The sequence below is a fragment of the Harpia harpyja genome, chromosome 7, assembly GCF_026419915.1.
Source record: "Harpia harpyja isolate bHarHar1 chromosome 7, bHarHar1 primary haplotype, whole genome shotgun sequence".
NCBI classification, from domain to species: domain Eukaryota; kingdom Metazoa; phylum Chordata; class Aves; order Accipitriformes; family Accipitridae; genus Harpia; species Harpia harpyja.
Window position 1 is genome coordinate 39208165 of NC_068946.1, and position 20313 is coordinate 39228477.

At 66.1% G+C, this 20313-nt stretch overlaps 2 protein-coding genes across 9 annotated transcripts in view; both read right to left on the reverse strand.

Moving 5' to 3' along the window:
* Positions 1-249: 249 nt before the first annotated feature.
* On the reverse strand, positions 250-5063 carry GMPPA (GDP-mannose pyrophosphorylase A). Of its 2 annotated transcripts, XM_052793222.1 has the most exons (13): positions 4947-5063; positions 4778-4875; positions 4585-4688; positions 3993-4185; positions 3763-3822; positions 3483-3613; positions 2590-2724; positions 2315-2412; positions 2155-2201; positions 1965-2057; positions 1705-1873; positions 1518-1614; positions 250-570 (listed from the first exon to the last, which is right to left on the reverse strand). In XM_052793222.1, exons 1-13 carry the CDS (start codon positions 4987-4989, stop codon positions 471-473), a joined length of 1368 nt encoding a protein of 455 aa, XP_052649182.1. In that variant the 5' UTR covers positions 4990-5063; the 3' UTR covers positions 250-470. The 2 variants fall into 2 exon arrangements, with proteins under 2 accessions (XP_052649182.1, XP_052649183.1); XM_052793223.1 differs by having other exon boundaries at positions 250-1614.
* A 931-nt stretch (positions 5064-5994) lies between these two features.
* SPEG (striated muscle enriched protein kinase) overlaps positions 5995-20313 on the reverse strand; it is a 40213-nt gene continuing 25894 nt past the window's right edge. For all 7 annotated transcript variants that reach the window (XM_052792383.1, XM_052792382.1, XM_052792380.1 and 4 more), the window contains 30 exons: positions 20030-20219; positions 19654-19883; positions 19354-19473; positions 18833-18937; positions 18526-18732; positions 18275-18398; positions 17677-17849; positions 16745-16857; positions 16376-16544; positions 16199-16292; positions 15645-15845; positions 15423-15483; positions 15147-15224; positions 14836-15008; positions 14705-14731; positions 14310-14462; positions 14053-14095; positions 13889-13957; positions 11578-13756; positions 11314-11466; positions 11124-11240; positions 10875-11042; positions 10472-10594; positions 10115-10279; positions 9265-9937; positions 8932-9171; positions 8636-8859; positions 8095-8170; positions 7692-7841; positions 5995-7391 (listed from right to left, as the gene is read on the reverse strand). In XM_052792383.1, coding sequence (XP_052648343.1) covers positions 7184-7391; positions 7692-7841; positions 8095-8170; positions 8636-8859; positions 8932-9171; positions 9265-9937; positions 10115-10279; positions 10472-10594; positions 10875-11042; positions 11124-11240; positions 11314-11466; positions 11578-13756; positions 13889-13957; positions 14053-14095; positions 14310-14462; positions 14705-14731; positions 14836-15008; positions 15147-15224; positions 15423-15483; positions 15645-15845; positions 16199-16292; positions 16376-16544; positions 16745-16857; positions 17677-17849; positions 18275-18398; positions 18526-18732; positions 18833-18937; positions 19354-19473; positions 19654-19883; positions 20030-20219 — 6806 coding nt within the window. In that variant the 3' untranslated portion in view covers positions 5995-7183. The remainder of the gene's footprint in view (positions 7392-7691; positions 7842-8094; positions 8171-8635; positions 8860-8931; positions 9172-9264; positions 9938-10114; positions 10280-10471; positions 10595-10874; positions 11043-11123; positions 11241-11313; positions 11467-11577; positions 13757-13888; positions 13958-14052; positions 14096-14309; positions 14463-14704; positions 14732-14835; positions 15009-15146; positions 15225-15422; positions 15484-15644; positions 15846-16198; positions 16293-16375; positions 16545-16744; positions 16858-17676; positions 17850-18274; positions 18399-18525; positions 18733-18832; positions 18938-19353; positions 19474-19653; positions 19884-20029; positions 20220-20313) is intronic.

Genomic DNA, 20313 nt, shown 5'->3' on the forward strand with positions numbered 1-20313 from the left:
CCCAGATAACTCTGCACAGGGGACAGCCACTACAAGGGGAACTTGGGGAAAAGGGGCATTGCACAACAGGGCTGAGACCTGCTCTAGGGCCATGTCCAGCAGCTGAGAAACCTTTGTCTGTACTAAAAGCCAGGCCAGATGTGGGACACAGGAGAAAATTCATGTACAATCCTGAAAGCAAGTACTTTGGCTCAGTTTCCCCCAGCGCAGGGGTGTTCACCAGCAGGCAAGGAAATTAGCACATCCAAGGCAGAGGCAAAACTGAAGGAGTTTAATGTGCTTAAAGCCAAGGAACAGCTAATCCTCGCCCAGGACCACAGGAGAACTGGTACAGGAAGGCACAGGGCTGGGAGCAAGGATTTACTGCAAATCCATCGAGCTAGGGTGGTACTGGATAGATGGAGAATCCCTAATGCGGTGCCTTGCTTAAGGTGAGAGGCGTGATGGGGCCCTCAGTGGAGTGCAGGGCTTTAGCACAGAGCTCCAAAACCAGAGGCGAAGACAGGGAGGTAAGTGGATAAAGGGCAGTGTTGGTTACTGTAGACAAATGCTGCCAGGATCAGCAGTAGGCTGCTTTCAATAAAAATGGGGTTTTGAGACAGAGCGAGGCAGTAGATCTCTGCCACCTGCACAGAGGTGCCCTGTGGATGTGGCTGGTGCAAGGGGAGACATGCAGCGAACCCCCAAGCTACACTCATGCTGGTGCAGCCTGCTGCCATCACCCTCAGCCCTACCTAAGCAGCCTGCGCAGGTCTCAGCCTGACAGGAGCTCTCCTGGCTCATACAGAGCCCTTGGGGGTGGGGGTGGAGGTGGTGCTGGGGGAAGGGGTGCTTTTACAGCTCCCTCCAGGGCCAGCAGCCTGCCTGTCCAACCCAGCCCTTGTGCGCCAATGCCCTTAGGACAGCCTGGTGCTGCTCTGTTTTCCCAGCAGTAGGCAGGAGCCCAGCTCAGGCTGTTCCAATCACACTGCTGAAATTGAGATCCTCACAACTGGCTCCTGCAGGGCGGGTTGCCTATCCAAGATGGGCACATTCAAAGCTCCCCAGCCTGTGAGATGGGCCAAGACCTTCCAGGGAGTTGCAGACAGCAGCTTCTGCAGAGCAGGGAGAGCCTGGTGAGGGGTGGCAAGACCATGCTGGTAGTGCCCTTTGGTGGAGAAACACCCAAAGCTCAGCACCTGAGATGCTGCAGGCAGCGAGTGCTCCCTCAACAGCCTCTGCATAGGCATGCAGCCTGGTGCCAGGGCCTCATGCTGTCCCCAAAGCCTTCACCCTGCCCCAGGGCTGGTCCCTGGGCTGCAAGAGAAGCAGCACACAAGGCTGATGCTCACCAGCTTTAATGTCTGTCTGGAGGAGGAGTCAGGCACTTGCAGGGTTCCTGGCCTGCACCTACCTCTCTGGGGGTGCTGGGAACCTCCCAGGAAGTGAAGCCCCAGCACAGGCTCTTTCGGTGGAGCACAGCAGGGAGTGGGGGGCTGGCACTGGCCCCCTCCCAACCCAGCGAGCAGCTGACTCACAGGATAATCTGGTTCTTGTAGCTGCGGCTCAGCTCTTTGTGAGGAAGGACGATGGAGTTGAGGATAACGACCTCAGCAGGGATGGTGACACTGCAGCCTGCAGGGAGAGTGCGAGTGGGTTAGTAGGAGGGGAGAGACTCTGCGCCACTGCGCAGGGCCAGGGCAGCTGGGTGCGGGTAGGATGTACCCAGGATTGTAATGGATGGCGTGAGGCGCCCGTCCCGGAAGAGGGTCTCGCTGTCAATCTTGGCATAGGGATCGTTGGGGTTGGGGTCACTGGGTGTTCCTTCAACCCGGGCCCAGCGCCCGATGGTGCTGTCCCAGCCCACAATAGTATTGAGGACACAGGTATGGTCCTAGGGTGAAGAAGAGGGGGGTGAAGGGTGCTGCTGCCTCCCTGGAAGGGGTGGGGGTTGACACCCACACTCTCAGGCAAACCCTACTTACGTGGAGTGAGGCGCCATGCAGGACAATGGACTCTCGCACTCGCACACCAGCTCCCACCGTCACCCCCTCCCCAATGGAGACGTTGGGGCCCAGCTGTGAGGACAGAGGAAGGTGATGGGGTTGAGGACAACGGCACCCTCGGCACCCCCAAGCATCACCCTGCCACGGGGTCCCCCAGGCCTGCACTCACCACCGCAGTGCTGTCGATGGAGGCCGTTGGGTGGATGTACACATTCCCTGCAACACAAGGCAGCTGCATCAGGGGAGGCAGCTCACAAAAGCACCCACCTCTCAGATCAGGGGAGGTCCTGGGGTAGCCCTCAAGGCAGTGGGGTGCATCAGAGGGGTACCTCGGATGATAGGGCCTCCAGCCTTGTTCTGGGCCAGCCTCTCTGGGTGGCTTTTGCTGTACTGGTTCAGGTAAAGGCGACTGGCATAGATAGCAGAGCTGGGGGAGGAAAAGCAAATGATTGTTATTACCTCTCCAGCACTACCAGGGCAGAGAAGGCTCTGAATTCAGCACACCCCACCCACCCCCAGGGCCCTGCCTGGGCACCCTCCTCTCCCATCTCTGGTACAGACTGCTTGATGCCCCTGCTGCACCAGCTCTACCTCCAGACCTTACCCTGCTGATTTGATCTGGCTCCAGAAGCCATCAGTTTTGTAGACATAGAGTTTGCCACTCCCAGCCAGCGCCGTGAAAACGTCCTGCTCTAGCCGGATCACTTCAGCACGTTGCCAGCCGTTGGAGCTTTCCTCTCTGCAAGCAAGAGGCCCATTAGACACCTGCCTCAGTCATGGCCTCAGCCAGGGACCCCAAGAGGTACCTTCCCCAAATCTGGGGGCTCCGGTGATCCTAGACTCCTACCTAAACATGCATTTCTCTCCAAAGGTAGGGACAGCCCCAGCCGTCAGGCTAGGCCTGCCCAGCCCCACTGAGCCCCAGAGCAGCAGAGGGAGGGGGCTCTGCCAGCTGAAATAAGCTCTGAGCCAGAAGTTGATGGTGCAAGAGCCCTGCCCAGTCCAGATGGGTGTATTGAGTGACAGATCCTGGCCCTGTTCCAGAGCCCTGCCCAGCTGGATTTTTGCTTGGGTGGTGGCAGAGATGTCAGGTGACAGGCTGACTAGTGCAAAGAGCTGGAGCAGGGAGCAGAGCATTCCCAGGCTTGCTCAGCCCCTTGTCTGGAGCCGAATGAGGATGGGGTGGGAGGAGAGGAAAGGAGAGGGGGAGTCTCAAGCTGGCCAGGAGACGAGCAGAGGAAAGAGCAGCCTTGCAAAGTGGCCTAGAGCAGGGGGGAAAGCATGCATTATCACTAGGGACGATCCAGCCTGGAGAGCAGCCAGTGCACACACAGAGGGAGACTTACCCAAGGTAAGGACAGCTGGTGTAGGACCAGGAAACAAGTGAGTGATGGCAGAGGAAGAGAGAAGATAGAGAAAGAATGGAGGATGAGCGTGCCGCTGCAGCCCCGGGAAGCAGTGGGGTGGGAAGGACGCGGGGCAGAGAGAGGCACTCACAGCACTAGCTCCTGCTGGTTCCTCTGGAAGACCTCGCCGATGTGTTGGAATATGGCAGGTGTGAACAGGTAGATGCCACAGTTAATGATCTCACTGACAAACGTGCTGGGCTTCTCCACGTAGTGCTGGACCTGGAGGCAAAGGAAAATACGTGACTCCTGGGATGCAGCCCCTGCACCTGGCATCGTGCCCGCTGTGGCATGCTGGGAACACGCGCCCACACAGGCACCACAGCACCCGCTGCCCACACTGTGCCCGGCTCCCCAAGGCCCTCCAGTACCTCCTGCGTGTCTGTGTTTGCCACGATACAGCCATAATTCAGCGCCTGTGTCCTGTTGGCCTGCGGAGCAAGGACGTGTTAGAAATGGTGGAGCAGCGGGCATGCGGATGCAGAGCAGATGAAACCCAGAGTTCACACCCAGGGACTCATCCACCGCAGGAGCCGCTGGCTTCTAGACAAGCCCACGGCAGAGCACCGCTGTTCCTCTGCTCCCCAGCACTGCCACTCACTGTGGTACCCAGAATGACAAAGCTGTGCGCGTCCCCGTGCTGCTGCCGGAACTCCAGCATCTCCTGCAAGGGGAACTCTGAGCACACGTCCGCGTTGAGGACAAAGAAGGCCTCAGCACCACCTGACAGGATCTGGTCTCGGAAGTGATAGATGCCACCACCCGTGCCCAGCGCTGCGTACTCCTGGAGATACCTGCGAGCCAAGCAGGGAAAAGCGAGGGCTTAGGGAAGCGGGTGTCTGTTAGCACCAACCAGCAGCAGGGCAGAGGGAAGGGCTGGCAGGGGCTGGAGACATTATCCTGCCGTGCAGCGGTGGGGCTCACGCGGACGTTGGCACAGCGTAAGGAGGCTGCGGTAGCTTGGAGCTGTGCTGGAGAGGCATCTTTGGAGCAGGAACCAGCCAGGGCAGGGCCCAGGGCAAGGGAAATTTGGCAAAACTGACGCGGGAGGCCAGCTGTGCCCATCTGTGGTGGGACAGTGCCCACCTGCCCAACGCCCGGGTGCTGGCTGGGGGCTGCCACCCCGGGGGAGGCGGGTGAGGGGCTGAGCCAGGCTGTACCACCATGGAGGGAGTGGGAGGTCTCCTGCCCACCTGATGGGGATCTTGAACTCCTGCTGCGCCGACACCAGGAAGCGGCTGAGGGCCTCGTGGGGCTGATAGAAGCCCATCAGCAGGATCTCCTTCATGCCGGGCACCTTGGGGGGGGGAGAGGGGGCAGAGTGGGGAGGGCGGCCCTGGCCCCCCCAGCCCCGCCTCCCCCCCAGCCACCCCAGGCCCCCCGTACCTTGGCGCAGGCCTCGATGTGGTGCTGCACCATGGGCACCCCGGCCACGGGGAAGAGCGGCTTGGGCACCTCGAAGGACAGCGGCCGGAACCGGGTCCCTGCGGAGCAGAGGGAGGGGGTCGGCGGGGCCCGGCGCCGGCGGGACGCCTCGCGGGCCCGGCGCACTTACCCTTCTGCGGGCCCCCGATGAGGATTACCGCCTTCAGCGGCATTTCGACCCCGCTCCGCTCCGGCGGCCCCCGCAGCCCCTTCCCCTCCGCCGCCGCCGCTCCCACCTCCCCCGGCCCGCCCGCCGCTTCCGCACACGTGGCTGCGACACGTCAGCGCGCAGGGCTCTCACCACCCCCACCCCCCCCAAGCGTCACCGCGCCGGGCGGTGCTACTGGGGGACGCCCCGCCGACCGCCAGGGGGCGCCGCAGCGGCGGGAGGAGGGGAACGCGCGGGCGCGTGCCCGCCGGCCTGGGCGAGGGGGCCGGCCGTGGGCGCGCAAGCGGGGGGCGCGTGCAGCCGTGGACACCGCGGGCTGTCGTACCTGCGTGGGCGGGCGGGCGACGGGCGGCACGGTGCCGGGGGGGGGGGGGGCGGCCGCGTGCCGGCAGAGGCGCGCGCGCGTGTCAGGGTGAGAGTGTGACGGTCCGTGGGCACAAGCCTTTACGCGTGTGGCCGCGCCCACCCGCGCAGGCACGCGCTACGGGCGCAGGGGTGCGTGTGCGCACCGAGGGGCCCGTGGGTGCAGCCGGGGCGGGGGGGGGCGGCGGTCAGGCCGGGCTGTAACCGGAGCAGCCCCCGCCAGCGCGGCCGGCCCGGCCTCATATGGGCAGCGGGTATTTATAGCGGGGGGGGGCGGGTCCCCGCCGCGGGGTGCCCCTCACCTGCACCCGCCGTGTCCCCAGCAGGAGCCCGGCTCCGGCTGCCCCGCGCCGCCGCCGGCCCCTCCAGCACCCGGTATTTTCGCTCCATGACGTGAGCACCCCGTGAACCAGCCCACCCGCCCCCCCACCCCGCCCCCGTCCCGGCGCTTCGCAGCTTTCCTGGCTCCTTCCCCAAGTTTCCGACACCCTTCCCAGCCCGGCCCCACCTGGAAGTCTTACTGGCTACGGGTCCCTGGATTTTGGGACGGGACCCTCCCGAGGCGCGAAGCCCTGGGTGGCGGGCGGGGGCTGCTCTGCCGTCCCCCCCACCCCGTCCCCTCCCAGCGAGGCACGGAGACGGGACCGGCTGCTCAGGGTCTTTATTGCTGCTCTGGCACGTTGCTTGCTCCAAACCGTGGGGACGTTGGCAGCTCCGGAGCCCGGCAGAGAGGAGGGGACCGGGATGGGGACGGGCAGACGCCTTCTCCCCACAGTAAATAAATAAAGCCCTATTGCTACAGCAGCATCTGGAAGGTGGGTGCCCAACGGCTGCCCCTGTCCCGTCCCCCCCCCCGCCCAGGGCACCCCAGCCACGCTGGAGCATCCTGCCGCCAGCTGGGGAGGGGGTGCAGAGTGGTGCGGGGCTCGGCAAAGCACCTCTGGGGCTGTGCCGTGGCACCGGGGGGTCGGGTGGGAAGGGGGGCGGGGGGGGGGGGGCCGGGGACAGGCAGGCGGGCTGGCGACGGGGCGCAGGGCGAGGGCCGGAGCCGGGCAGGCAGAGCGTGAGCAGCGTCGGCCTGAGCAGGCGCAGGAGGTGTGCGTGGCACGTGGGTGCCCCCCCTGCAAAAGGAGGGGTGCCGGCTAGCCCCCCGCTCCCACATGGGGCACAACCGACAGCCCCGGGGAAGGCACCGGCATCGGTCCTGGGGTCACAAACCCGCTTGCCAGGACCGGGGCTAGGAGGAGCAGAAGGTGGGGGGGCTAGTGGCCCCCGCTCCCAGCCGTGAGGACCAGGGGGCTGTGCCGGCTGGCAGGGGGGGCAGGGGGCCGCGAGCAGGCCCCTCTCTGCAGGAACCACTGGAGCAGCCTCAGTCCTCGGGCGCTGGCGTGCAAACTGGATGGGGCGCAGGGACCCCCGCGCCGTGGCCGGGGGCAGCTGCAGGCTGCGGCGTAAGGCACACGGCTGACAAGACCCGTGTGGCCAGGGCTGGCTGGCGTGCTGGTGTCTCTCCCTCTCCTGCCTGGGGCTTCCCTTGGCCCCCTGTCCCCATCCCATCCTTCTCCTGACCCTCTGCCACATTCTCAGTTCCTCGCAACAAGGCTTCCTGCCGCCTGCCTGCTGCCGGACCCCACCGCCGGGCCGGCTGGGGCAGCACCTCCCCTCTCTGTCGGCACCACCAAAATGATGCCAGCCGCCAGCATCCCCGGCGGCGGCGCGTGAGGTCCGTGGGCTCATCCCGGCACGTCCCGGCTCCTCCTCGGCTGCCCCGTCCCGCGGGCCCTGGAATGTTCCTCTGGCTCCTCGGCCTCTTGCGGCCGCGGCCGAGGCACCAGCTACTGCAGCCCCGGCGGCTGGCTGCCCTGGTAGGAGCGGAGTAAGACCTTGTGCTTGGTGACGGCCTCGCCACGGCGCCGCTGGTGCTCCACCAGGAACTCCTTGAGGCGGTTGGTGGTGAAGGTCAGGGTCTGGCGGCGCAGCTTCATCAGGTAGGCGTCCTGGAGCCAGGCGTTGGCAAAGCAGTCCTTCACCGTGGGGCGGCTCCTGGGGCAGGGGCAGCACCGCGTCAGGGACCGTGGGGTGCCCGCCGCTGCTGCTCCTCCCAAACCTGGCCACCACCCCTCCCCTGCAAGACCCAGGGGGTCCCAGACCTCTCCAAGAACAGGGATGGATCCCAGGGCCCTGAGCTCAGGAGATCCCAGCCCTCTCCAGGAGCAGGGATGGGCCCTGGGGTCCCACTGATGATGTCTGGAGGGGCCCCGTGGGGCAGGGAGCTGCCTGCCTGGCCCGGTCGCAGGCGCAGTCTGGGGCCACGTGTCCTCCCTGGCTGGGCTGGGCACTCACCAGGGGTGGACAGCGAGGACCTTGCGGATGAAGAGGGCAGCACTCTGCGAGACATTGGGGTACAGCTTGAAGGCATCAAAGCGCCCTGCCAGGATGCGGTTCTCTGTCTCGATGGGGTCCAGTTCGAAGAACGGCGACCGCCCACTGAGCCTGCAAGGGTGGAGGGGGTGGCACAGGCTGGGGTGCAGTGGTGGGAGGGCACCCAGCACCCCCTACCCACCCATCCCTGGTTTGGGACAGCCACAGCTGCCAGGGTGTCTCGATCCCCATGTCCAGCTGGGAAGGGTCTGCAGGGATACAGCATCCCCCAGCCCACCACCAGCCTGGTGTCCCCCATGGCACTGAGCCCTGGGTGGGACTGACTACACCTCAGGGTGCTCGTCCCCCTGGCCCCTTCTCTTACATGATGTAGATGAGGACGCCAACGCCCCAGACATCTGCTGCGGAGCCCACCGGGTCCCCCTTCACCACCTCTGGTGCTGTGGGCAGGGAAGCAGGTCTGACATACGCACCAGGGGGGCCCAGCCCCAGCACCCACAGCACTCCCAGCACCTCCAGAACCCACAGTATCCCCAGCACCCACAGCATCCCCAGCATCCCCAGCACCCACAGCATCCCCACCAGCCACAGAACTGCACCACTGCACCCTCCAGCACCCCTCCCAGACACCCCAATACCCTGACAGAGCACAGCACCTCCAAGGATACCCCAACTGCCCCACAGCACCCAAACTCTCCCACTGAGCCCAGCAACCCTACAGAAACCCTCAGCAGACACCCCCAGCACCCCAAAGACCCCCCCAGCTTCCCAAAGGACACCTCAAATCCTCCCCATTCCCAAGCCCCCAACTGCACAGGCATGCATGCACACCTCTGGCACAAGTGTGCCCCAGATCTGTCCCTGTCCCCGTCCCCATGCCACCACACCCCCAGTGCCCCACTCACACATGTACTCCAGGGTGCCGACACGCCGCCCCAGCTGCCGCAGCACGAGGGGGTTGTACGTCTGGGCACTGCCGAAATCGATGATCTTGAGGGCGTTCATGCCTGAGATGACGACGTTGTCCGGCTTGATGTCGAGGTGCACGATGCGGCGACTGTGCAGGTACTCGAGGCCCTGCAGGAGCTGCAGCACGTAGCTCACCACGTCGTCCTCTGAGTAGCGAAACCTGGGGGCGAGTGGCATCAGCGGGCGGCCCCGTGCCGGCAGCTGTCTCCGGCGGCCCTGTGCCTGCCCGTACCTGTCCACAATGCTGTAGAGGATCTCTTTGCCGGCGCAGTTTTCGCAGATGAGCACCAGGTAGCGGGGGGTGATGTACGCCTCGTGCAGGGCCATGATGCGCTCATGGTGCAGCGCCTTGAGGATCTCGTACTCCTGCAGCACGCTCTGCTTCCGCTCCGCCTCGTAGGGCACGATCTTGGCCATGAAGTGCTTCCCCGTGGCGTTCTCCTTGCACAGCCGGATCACCCCAAAACGGCCCCTGTGGCACAGGGCGGCGCTCAGCATCCCCAGTGTGGAGTGCTGGGGGGGGGACGACACCCCCGGCAGAGCATCCCGTCCCACTGCTACTCACCTCGCCTTCTCATCCAGGAAGGTGTATGGCTTCTGGGGGACACCCTGCCGCAGCGCCGTGCTGTCTTTTGCCCCCGGGACCCTGCTCTCAGCTGGGGGCTCCTTGGAGGATGGGGTGGGGTGGGACGACTCCTGTGCGAGGGGCGATGCGGGGGGCATGGAGACGAAGGAGGTGACCATGTAGGGGGGCATCTTCCGCGTGGGCGTGGCGTTGGGGGTGGGAGACAGCGTGGGGGCTGAGCTGGGGGTGGTTGACACTGGGGAAGTGGGGGAGAACTTGGAAGGAGATGGAGCCTGGGGTGGGGGGGACGTGTCCGTGGGGGGCGCGGGGGAGCCTCGGGTGGGGGTGTCTGTGTGGGGCGAGGTGACAGTCCGAGGTGGGGTGAACATCAGCTCGGGGGGCACGCAGACTGTGATGTCGGGTGGGAGTTCGGGGTCTGGCCGTGGCCCCTCCTCGCACGGTGCAGGGGGCTGGAGGACCCCCGGGGCGACGTCCACCTGCGCTGCCCCGTCTGCCTTCTGCACCACTCCCTTGTGCTTGTGGGGTGGCGGCGTGGGGGGGGCCCCCGCGGCCAGCGGCTCCAGCTGCCCCACGGGCGTCTGGGTTGACCGGCTGGAAGCCACCTTCTCAGGGACAGGGACAGCGATGTCCTTGGCTGGGGCAGCTCGGGCATCTGTGGGGAGCAAGGGGAGGTATGAGCCAGGTGGGGGTAAGCCAGGAGTGGGGTGCAAGTGGTGCCCTGTTCCCCAAAGCCCTGGGGGGAAGACGCCCGGGACTCAAGGACCCCCAGAGCATCCCAGAGGCCTCAGCCCCACAGCTGCCCCATCCCCGCGGGACAGGGCTTGCTCACCTGCTGCCTCAAGGTGCACCTTCCCCGAGGGGTTGCTGTAGGGCCCCTGCCCGGCCTTGTTGACACAGGCCACCCGAAACTTGGCGGCGCTCCCGGGGGGCAGCTCCGTGACGTTGAAGTAGCAGTCGGCGATGCCAGTGCTGACGATCTTCCACTCGTGCTCCCCTGCCAGCGCGGGAGCAAGGTGAGGCCAGGGCAGACGGAGGGCAGCCCCCTGTCCCCTAACCCTGACCCAGGACCCCACCAAGCCCCAGGGGACAGCAAGGACATTGGGCACTTTTGTCCTGGATTGGTGTCCCCGTGTGAGCCCATCTTTCCAGCTGCGGCCCCCGGGGGATGGGAGGCAGCCCCACATACCCTCCAGCCTGTGCTCCAGTGTGTAGGTGCAGGGGGCTTTGCTCTCCGCGGGCTTCCACAGCACCAGCACCGTGTTCTTGTACTTCTGGGGGATCTCTGGGGTGCCCGGCCGCCCGGGGAGCCCTGCGAAGGACAGGCAGCGTGGGCTGGGTGACCAGTCAGGGACAGGGCAGAGCTGCTGCGGCGTGAGGGCAGCGCAACACGTGGGCTCAGAGATGCTGGAAGTGCCCATGCAAAACTAGCCTGTCCCCTCTCAAAAGTCCCAGTCTCTTGTAGATGTGGAGAGCAGGGCTCAAGTAACCTGCTCCGACCGGTCCCCAGCCCCGGGCTCTGTGCCTGGCACGTGCTCTCTCCCCGCGGGGCAGCACCTCTGTCCCCCGACGTCCCCCTCCCGCCTCCTTACGTGCCACAGCCAGTGTGCAGGAGCTGATGGCCGTGCCCAGGGTGTTGGCGGCTGCACATTCATACAGCCCCGCGTCCTTCCTGGAGACCTTGGTGATTGTGAGCATCTGCCGGCCATCCTTGCAGGAGATGACGTTCAGTGCGCTGTCTGGCTGCAGGGACCTCTTGTCTGCAGGGGGGAGCAGAGGAGAGGGATGCTACGGTGTTCCCCCAGCGCCCACTCACCAAGGCAGCGCAGGCAGCCCCCCACCTTTCATCCAGAGGATCCTGGGGGTCGGGCTGCCGGCAGGCAGGCAGCAGAGGGTCAGCGCCTCGCCCTCCAGCAGCACCTGGTCCTTCAGCTTGATGTGGAAAACAGGGGGGAAATCTGGAAAGCAGAGGTGGGGTCAGGCTGGGGCAGTGATGCACACCCACCATCCCATCCCGGGGGCTGCACCTACCCGACTCACTGGGTGCATGTGGCCGGCCAGTGGCGGGTCCCTCCTCCCGCAGCAGGCTGGAGGGAATGCTGGGCTGCGAGGCCATCTTCTCCTTCTTGCCCCGTGAGAGCCCCCAGCGCTCCCAGCGGGACCGCTTCTGGCTCTCACCCCCACCTGCGGGCACCCAAGGTGACTGAGAGCAGGGCCAAGCTGGGATGGCCATGCCTGCCACGCCCAGGGTGTTTGGGCCACGGGGTGCCAGTGGGACCCCCCCTCGTCGCTCACCTTTGGCGGAGGCAGAGGAGCGGGTGCTGCCCTCCGAGCGCAGGGACTCGGAGGAGGGCGCGGGTGCCGGGGGGGGGCCCGGCTGCAGGCTCTCCCCCTCGGAGCTGGCACGGCGGAGCTCCCCGGGCCCCTCACCCTCCGGCCGCTCGTCCGACAGGCTGCGCAGCCGTGCGGAGACCCGCTCCACCGTGGCACTGATCTTCCTCCGCACGGCCACCACTGGCGACTCGCTCTCCCCGCCGCCCCCCGGCTCCGACTTGAGGCTCTCTGAGTCCCTCCGCTCCTTGGAGCCACCCAGGGCCAGGCTCCAGGAGAAGCGGCGCCTGCTGGATGGGGTCTCGCTGCCCCCATCTTCCCCCCTGCTCTTCTTCCTCTCGGCAGGCGGGGTCCGCTTGAGGAGCACGGACATCCTCCGGAGAAAGCCCCGGTCCTTCTCCACCTCGTGCAGGTCCTGCACTGACTTGGACTTGGCTGCCAGCCCGGTGGGACGGTCCCTGCGCAGCTCCAGGGGCACACCGGCTGGCGTTGGACGGTAGATGCCCTCGTCGGGGGCCGGGAGGCTGGCCAGGTGCCGGTCCTCGGAGCGAGAGCGGGTGAGGAGCTTCAGCCCTCGGCTGAGCGACGACTCCCGGCCCCGCTTGAACTTGGCCTCGAAGACCTCCTCCGAGTCGATGTCCTGGATGAGCAGGGAACTGGAGGAGCCGGTGGGCTTCGCCTCCCTCCTCAATGCTGGTGCTGGTGCTGGCGTGCGGGGCTCGGTGGGGGTGGCCGGCAGGGGCTGGGGGGGTTCCTCGGTAGCTGGCTCCCCACCTTGCGCAGCTCCCATGGCTTGCATGACCTTAGCGTAGGAAGACATTTTGGGGGCTTGGGCACCGGGGACTGGGGGCTGCGGTGGGGCAGGTGCTCCCGTCCTGGCAGCCCCCTCCCCACTGGCTCCAGTGGCCTTGGTGGGCATCTTCTCCTCCTGCCCCCTGGCCATGGGCTTCTTCCCCATGGTGGTGGTGGCCGTGCTGGCCCCGGGCTGGCTGCGCTCCTCAGGGACGCGCCTCCTCCCCAAGGCAACCTTGGCAGCGGGAGCCCGGGGGACGGCAACCTCTACCACGGGGGGTGTCGGCGGGCCAGGGGCGTCTGGCGGCACCGGGGGCCGGGCATCAGAGAGGGCTGAGAGTGATGGGGACTCTTTGAGCCGCTGGGCCTCCAGGCGGGCCACCGGGATCTCCAGGGGTGCGCCGGAGCGGCGGTGCCGGACGACAGGCTCGGCGTCCCCGTGGCTGAAGGAGCTGCTCTTCTGCAGCTGATGCTCAGCAGGGAGGAGGCGCGGCGAGGTGGCCTCGCTGGAGGCTGCCCGCACAAGCCGTGGCACCGCCGGCGGCTCCAACCGGGTCGGCCGCGGGACCTTCTTGTCTGGGCCGACCCCCAGGGTCTCCAGGAGGGGACCCCGCAGACCGCTGACCTTGCCGTCCCCGGAGCTGCCCCGCAGCAGCCGCTGGCGCATCAGCTCCAGGCGCTGGGCATGATCGTCCTCCCCCCAGGTCCCCTTCCGCCGCGGCAGCTCCATGGAGGCCGCCTTGGCCAGGGCCCGGCGGGGGTCCCGTCCCGCCTCGGCCCCCTCCTCGGTCCCCGGAGGCTGGTGGAGCAGCAGGGCGCTGTCGGCTGAACCACCCCTCTTCAGCTCTCCCCGCCGGGCGCTTCCCGGGGACTCCAGGCTGGAGCCCTTCCTCATGGCTTTGCGGGGGTATTCCGGCCGCTTCTGGGCTTCGGGGGCTTCTTCGTCAGAGGAGCCGGGTGCCTCCACCTCTGCGCACGGCCGCCGTGGCCCGGCGCCCCTCGGCCGCTTCCCCAAGGCCACCCCGGGCTTCCCTGTGCCCTGGCTCTGCCACTCCATGGCGGAGACATCCCCTGACGTGACCCCCTCCAGCCGCGGCCCCTCGGATGGCCCCATGGCCTCGTCGTCTGTGGGGATCTCATTGAGCGACATGCGGGAGCCAGAGAACTCCACCTGGTGCGGCATGGGGATGAAGGGCAGCTCGTCCAGGTCATCCGAGTCCGAGGAGGATGACAGCGCCGGTGACTCCTTGAGGTGCCGGGGCACGGCGATGGAGAGGTGGTTGGACGTGTCCTCCAGCAGCTCCGGGATCGGCCGCAGCACCATGTTGCACTTGTAGCTGATCTGCGAGCGCTGCAGCCGGCGGAGAGGGCTGGATCAGGCCCGGATGGGTGGCATGGCATCGTCCTGCCCAGTGCACATCACCCCATCCTGCCCAGCACACAGCCCTGCCTGCCCCCCTCCCTCCCCAGCTCCTGCCTTCACCTGCCATTTCCGACGGGAGAGGAAGAGCTTTAGGTGGTCGGTGCTGATGACCTTCCCCTTGGCCAGCGTCTGTGGGGCGAGGGGACAGCGGTGTCCCACAGAGCCTACAGCAGGCTCAGCGGAACCCCGCTGCCGCCGGGCACTGGGTCCCTGCTGAGGCTCACCTTGAACCAGGGATGCTCCAGGGTCTGCTCCGCATTGGGTCTCCTGTGAACCGACACCACTGGGTGAGAACCGCCCGGGCTGGGGGGCTTTGGCCAGCCAGGGGAAAGGCAGGAGGGTCTGGCTGCCCGTGCTGCACCCCAGCAGGGCTGTGCAGCCAGCCTGCCCTCGGGCACCCTGATGCATGGGGGTCCCCACCCTCCCTTGACCACGTGGCTCACACCAGCAGCACAGGGGCCGGGGACCCCACAGCACTCACAGCCTGTCATTGACCAGCACTTTGATGACGAAGCCCTTGGCCTCCCGGGTGAGCCCCTGGAACATCCTCTCCTCAAAGGCCACGTTGTAGTTGCGGATGTTCATCAGCGTTGTCTTGTCATTCTCGCCCACGAAGGGGGAGATCCCCGTCAGGCTGGCGAGGAAGAGACATTGTCATCGGGCCGTGGGGACATGGGGAACAGCATGGCAAATACAGGGGACCAAGAACAAGACCCTGGACCCCAGCCCCAGTGCCATGGGGAGGGTAGAGGCAAGAGCAGCTGGGGAGGAGGCTGAGTCTGCAAGGAGCAATGTGCATGGCCACAGCCCCAGCACTGCAAGTGGTAAGGGGGTGGGAAGGGTGTCCCTCCTGTGGGGGCCCACCGGGGCACTTACCAGAGGTAGGCGATGACCCCCACAGGCCTGCGGAGAGGAGACTGTGGTTACTGCACAGCAGGAGCCTCCGAGGCGCCCAGTCTCTCCCAGCATAGCGGGGAGCCCACCATCCACCCCGGGGCCACCCTTACCAGATGTCGGTGACGCTGGAGACGGGGCTCTGGTTGACGATCTCAGGGCCCACGAACTCAGGGGTGCCATACTTGCAGTACTGCGGCTCCTCGGGCGTCAGCTCCTGTGCATTGCCGAAGTCGCAGATCCGGACCTGCTCGCTGCTCGAATCTGCCATCAGGAGGTTTTCTGGCTACAAGACAGTGCGGGGCGGAGGGGAGCTTGGCAGGAGGCAGGGGCTCCCCCCAGGGAAGGGATGTCCCCGTCAGCAGGACCGAGCCCCCCGCAGCAGCACAGCAGGAGGGAGGGGGCCAGAAAGCCCCCCACTCACTTTGATGTCCAGGTGCAGGATGCTGTGCTGGTGCAGGTAGCAGATCCCCTCCAGGACCTGCCGCATGTAGGACCGGACCTGCGAGAGAGCAGAGGGAGGGTGGGCACCCTGAGCATGGGTCAGCCCCACGCTGGCCCTGTGCAGAGGAGGGTGTGGGCTGTAGTCCCCTTTTTAGCCTGATACAATGAGTGTTGCACGTCCCTGGGCTGGGACAGACCCCGATGTCCCCAGACTCCCTCCCTCCCCCATCACTTTGCCCCCCCAGGGTTCACCCACCTCAGATTCGCACACCGAGGGCTTCCTCGCCATCCTGTCCAGCAGCTCTTCCTCGGCACAGCTGGGCCCCAGTCAAGGAGCACAGAAACTCCATGCCCTGATGTGTCCTGCACCTTCCTGGGCACACAGCTCGTCCGCACCTGCTCTGCCCCCTCAACCCCCCCCAAAAGCCTCCCCTCATCCCCCATGCCACGCGCTCCCAGATCAGCACCCGGAGGATACAGCTCCATGACCATGATGACGGCGTTCTTCTTCTCGAAGGCGTCGTGGAAGAAGACGATGCGCTCGTGGTCCAGCTGCGAGAGGATGTGCAGCTCCCGCCGTGCCGACTGCTTGGCCTTGGTCCTCCCGGGGACGAACTTGGCGGCAAAGTCCAGCCGGCTGCTCTTCTCCGTCACCCTCCGCAGGTAGGAGAAAGCCCCCCTGCAATGCAGCAATGGGGGCGAGGGGGGCTAAGAAGGTGGGGGAGCAGGAGACCTCCCCTTCCCTGAGCAGCTGGGGCAGGTGTCTGCTCTGCAGGGAGCTGCCCGCAGCCCCAGGAGCCTTCCAGGACCATCCATGGAGAGAGCTCAGGCCTGGCTTTGCCCCGGCTCCCCACCCTGAGCCAGCACCAGGGCATCCAACGATGGCTGAGAGCAGCCCCAGCACATCAGGATCTGGCGTACCATGGAGCTCAGTCCCGAGGGACAGAGCCCCAGGGTGCAGCCTGGCTCCAGCACCCCTGTCCCTGTGGTGCCCAGGGTGCCCCACTGCCCACCGTGCCGGCGGCCCCATACCTCCCAATCTCCTCGTGCACGTCATAGTAGTCGGTCAGGCGTCGCGCCTTGTGCAGCGCATCCTCCTCCATGGCGGCATCGGCAGCGGGCTGGGCTAGGGGAAGGAAAGGCGCTGGCGGGGGGCAAGCCGGGCACCCGGGCTCTGTCCCCCGGGGCCGGGGGGCCGGCCGGCCGTACCTGCCCGCACCACCAGCTCCGCCTTGCAGGAGACCTCCCCGGCCAGGTTCTTGGCCGTGCAGGTGTAGACGCCGCTGTCGGGCTTGGCGGCGCCCAGCACCACCAGCGAGCACTCGTTGTCCTCATATACGAAGCTCAGGTGGCTGCTCTCCTCCAGCAGCTCCCCATCCTGGGGGTGGCAGGGGCGTCAGGGGGTGCCGTCCCATCCCTGAACAGCTCCTGCCACCCATTCCCCGTGGATGGGGCATGGGGCGCATCCCGCATCATCGGGGGTGAACACAACCCCAAAGCCCCAACACAGCAACCCAGGTGAGGCTGTGGGTCTGGGGGGGCTGTGGGTCAGGAAGGGGGTGGAGGGTCCCAGCCCACCTTGTACCACATGATGTCTGGCAGCGGTTTCCCTTCCACCACCACGGCGAAGCGTGGCGTCTCCCCTTCCTGGGCATCGATGTCCTCCATGATGGACTCAAAGCGTGGTGCCTCTGCCAAGAGATGGGGCATGGGGCACCATGGGGCAGTGCCAACCCCTGCCACTGGCATGGGGTGTACAGCTGTGGGGCACTGTGAGGAAGTGCCAGCCCATGGTATAGGGGCATGGAGTGCCATGGGGCAGTGCCACCCCAACGGACACGGGAGCGGGACACTACGGGGCAGGCCACCAATGGCATGTGCCTGCAGCACCGTGGGGCAGTCACCCATTGGTGTGGAGCACCATGGGGCAGTGCCACTCATGGCACACGGGCACGGGGCACTGTGGGTTCGCATCTCCTCGTTACACATGCATATGGGGTACTGTAGGGCAGTGCCACCCATGACACCTCTGGGGGGCATTGTGGAGGTGTGTCCCATGGCTCTTGGCCATAGGGCACTGTGGAGCAGTGCCACCCCATTATACACAGATACGGGACACCCTGCAGCAGTGCCACTCATGGCACATGGCTGAGGGACACCGTGGGGCAGTGCCACCCCATGCACATGGTCATGGGGCACATGGGACACTTTTACCCAAGTCAGATATGGGTATAGGACACCAGGCAGCACTATCAACGCATGGTTCATGGCTTTTCAGCCCCGTGGGGCATTGCCACCCTATAGAGCAGCATCCCTATGGCATACAAGTATGGAGCACTGAGGAGCAGTGCCATGCTATGGGACAGTGCCCCCATGGCACATGAGCACCGTGGAGCAGTGCCACCCTGCGGGGCAATGCCCCCCCCCCCATGGCACACGGGCTTGGAGCACCACAGGGCCATGCCACCCCTCAGCAGAGGGGCACGGCCCCCCGGCGCGGGCGCACCTACCTGCAAGGCGGAGGCGGAGGGTGCAGCGGGCAGTGCCATGGCGGTTGCTCACCTCGCAGGCCAGCGGCCCCACCGCCCCCCGGCCCACATGCAGCAGCCGCAGGCAGTGCTGGTCGTCGTCCGGCATCACCACCTCGCACGTGCCTTCCTGCTCCCCCAGCACCTGCCCGCCCCTGCGGGAACACCAGCTGCCACATCACGGCCCCACAGGCAGCCCCAGACCCACTGCCCCATCGACAGCTCCGACCTCACAGCCCCATGGCCACCTCCTGACCCACAGACAGCCCTGGCCCCGGCTCCCACCCCACAGCCCCCGCAAACAGCTTGCACCCCATTGCTAGCTCTGCCTCCTGACTGGCTCCCAACCCTTAGCACCCCGCAGACAGCACCCCCCCCAAAAAAAAGCTCCCCCCGCATGCAGCTCTGCACAGCCCTGGACATCAACCTTGGGAGCATGCCCAGCTCAGCCCCAAGGAAGGACCCCCACCCACCACCCACCACGGGCTGCACGGGGAGCTGGTGCAGGAGCCCCTCTTTGTGCACCCTGTGGGGCGATGCTGGGCATGGGGCAGGCAACAGGCGCGGCGCCATGTCCTACCTCTTCCAGGTGACGGTGGCCTCCACGTGGTTGATGGTGATGGTGATGGAGGCTGGCTGACCCTCCACCACGTACACCACATCTGGCTTGTCCAGGATGACCGGGGCCTCTTCCAGGTAGGGACCTGCCACACGCATCATCACTACCACCTCCGGACCCCACGTCGCCCAGCCCTGGGCAGCTCACCACCCCACAGAGGACAGAGACCCCTCCACCCCAGCCACCCGTCCCCTCCCCGCTGCCCCTCTCACCCCGGTCCAGGAGCTGCACGGGCCCCACAGGTGGGCAGGGCTTGCTGTTGGTCTTGGGGGTGGCGGTGATGACGCGGAAGAGGTACTGGGCACCCTTGGTCAGCCCATGCACCGTGTAGGTGGTGTCCCGCACGCCGGCCACCAGCACCAGCCACTGCGTTGTGCCCAGCACTTGCATTTGCACCACGTAGGTCACCGAGTTGGGGTCTGCAGGGGGAGAGGGTCGGTGCAGAGCCCCCGGCATCGGGCTGGCCCCTGTGCCCCATCACGGCATTGCCCACCCCCTGCCCAGCCCCAGCCCCCTCACCTATGGCGGTGTCCAGCCACCTGGGCTTGTTCCAGGTCAACGTGATGGCTCTGCCGGTCACCGAGGCCACGGTGGGGGGCCCATCCGGGGGGGTCGGCACCACGTCTGTGTGGGGAGGAGGGGAGGGGTGTGAGCATGGCCTCTGCCACAGCTCCTCAGGACATCTGCCTCACACCCCGGGAGACGCGGGCTGCAGGGGATGGATGGGGCCAGCAACCCTCACTGGTTCTCCGGAGGGGGCTCAGCCTGGCAACCCCTGCGGGGCTGGTGCTGCCAGCAAGTCCCACATGGGATCTGGGAGTCCAGGGATGGGTCCTGACCCCGCAAGGTGAGGACTGCACAGCTGACCCCGCTTTTAGGTTGGATTAGAGACCTGAGCTCCCCTCCAACCTGAACTGCCCTGTGATCCTATCAACGTAGGACCTCGCTACACAGGGCCACCGACCCCCAGCCCCACGCCACAGCCCAGCAGGGTGGCAGCGAGTGGCCACACATCCCCGGTGGTGCCCACTGCTGCTTACCAGTGACGTAGAGGTGCGCGTAGCACGTGGCCTTCCCCACTTTGTTGGCGATGACACTTTTATAGACGCCAGCGTGTGCATGGCTGACGGCCGTGAACACCAGGCGATGGACATCCTTATCTGGGGGGTGAACAGGGACACACAGGTAAGACACCGACAGCCAAGCCGCGCAGGGCTCCCCTCCCTGCCTCATGGGGCATGAAGGTCTGGGGGGTGATGCTTCCTCCCGGGGTGTCCCCCCTTCCTCTGCCCCAGGTGGAGGGACCCCAAGGGGGCGAGGAGGGCGGCAGGGAGCCCTACACTGCATCATCTTGCGGTCATCTGTGCTGTCGATGCGGGAGCCGTTGTGGAACCAGGTGATGGAGGGGTAGGGCAGCCCGGCCACCTGGCACTCCAGCACGGCCTCCTTCGACTCCACCACGTCCAGGTTGTGCAGCGGCTTCAGGAAATCAGGCATGGTGAAGCACTCTGCCTCCGTCTCTGCCTGCTCTGGCTCCTCCGGGATGGATGGCATCTTCTCCAGCTTGGAGCTGCAAGAGCCCACGCACACTCGCAGCGGGAATACAGTGCCCCCGGCCCATCCCTGACCCCAGGCTTTGCACAAACCCGTTGTCCCCCAGATCCCAGGGGGAAGCAAGCAGGGGGGATGCAAACCCCAGAGACCCCTGGCTCTTACATCTGGGAGCCAGCAGATGGCCGCGGCTCCTCCACGTAGAGCTCGGCAGAGCATTCCACGTGGCCGTGAGCATTCCTGGCTGTCACCACATACTGCCCCTCATCCTCGCTGCCCACGTGCACGATGACCAGCGAGTGCAGCCCACCATCCCGCTGAATCCGCACGTTCTCCCCCTCCTGCACCGGCTGGCCTGCATGGAGACACACACCAGCATCAGCATCAGTATCAGCACCCCTCCCAGCCCCAGCCGGGCACGAGCCCTTGCATGCAGCCCCCAAGGGGAT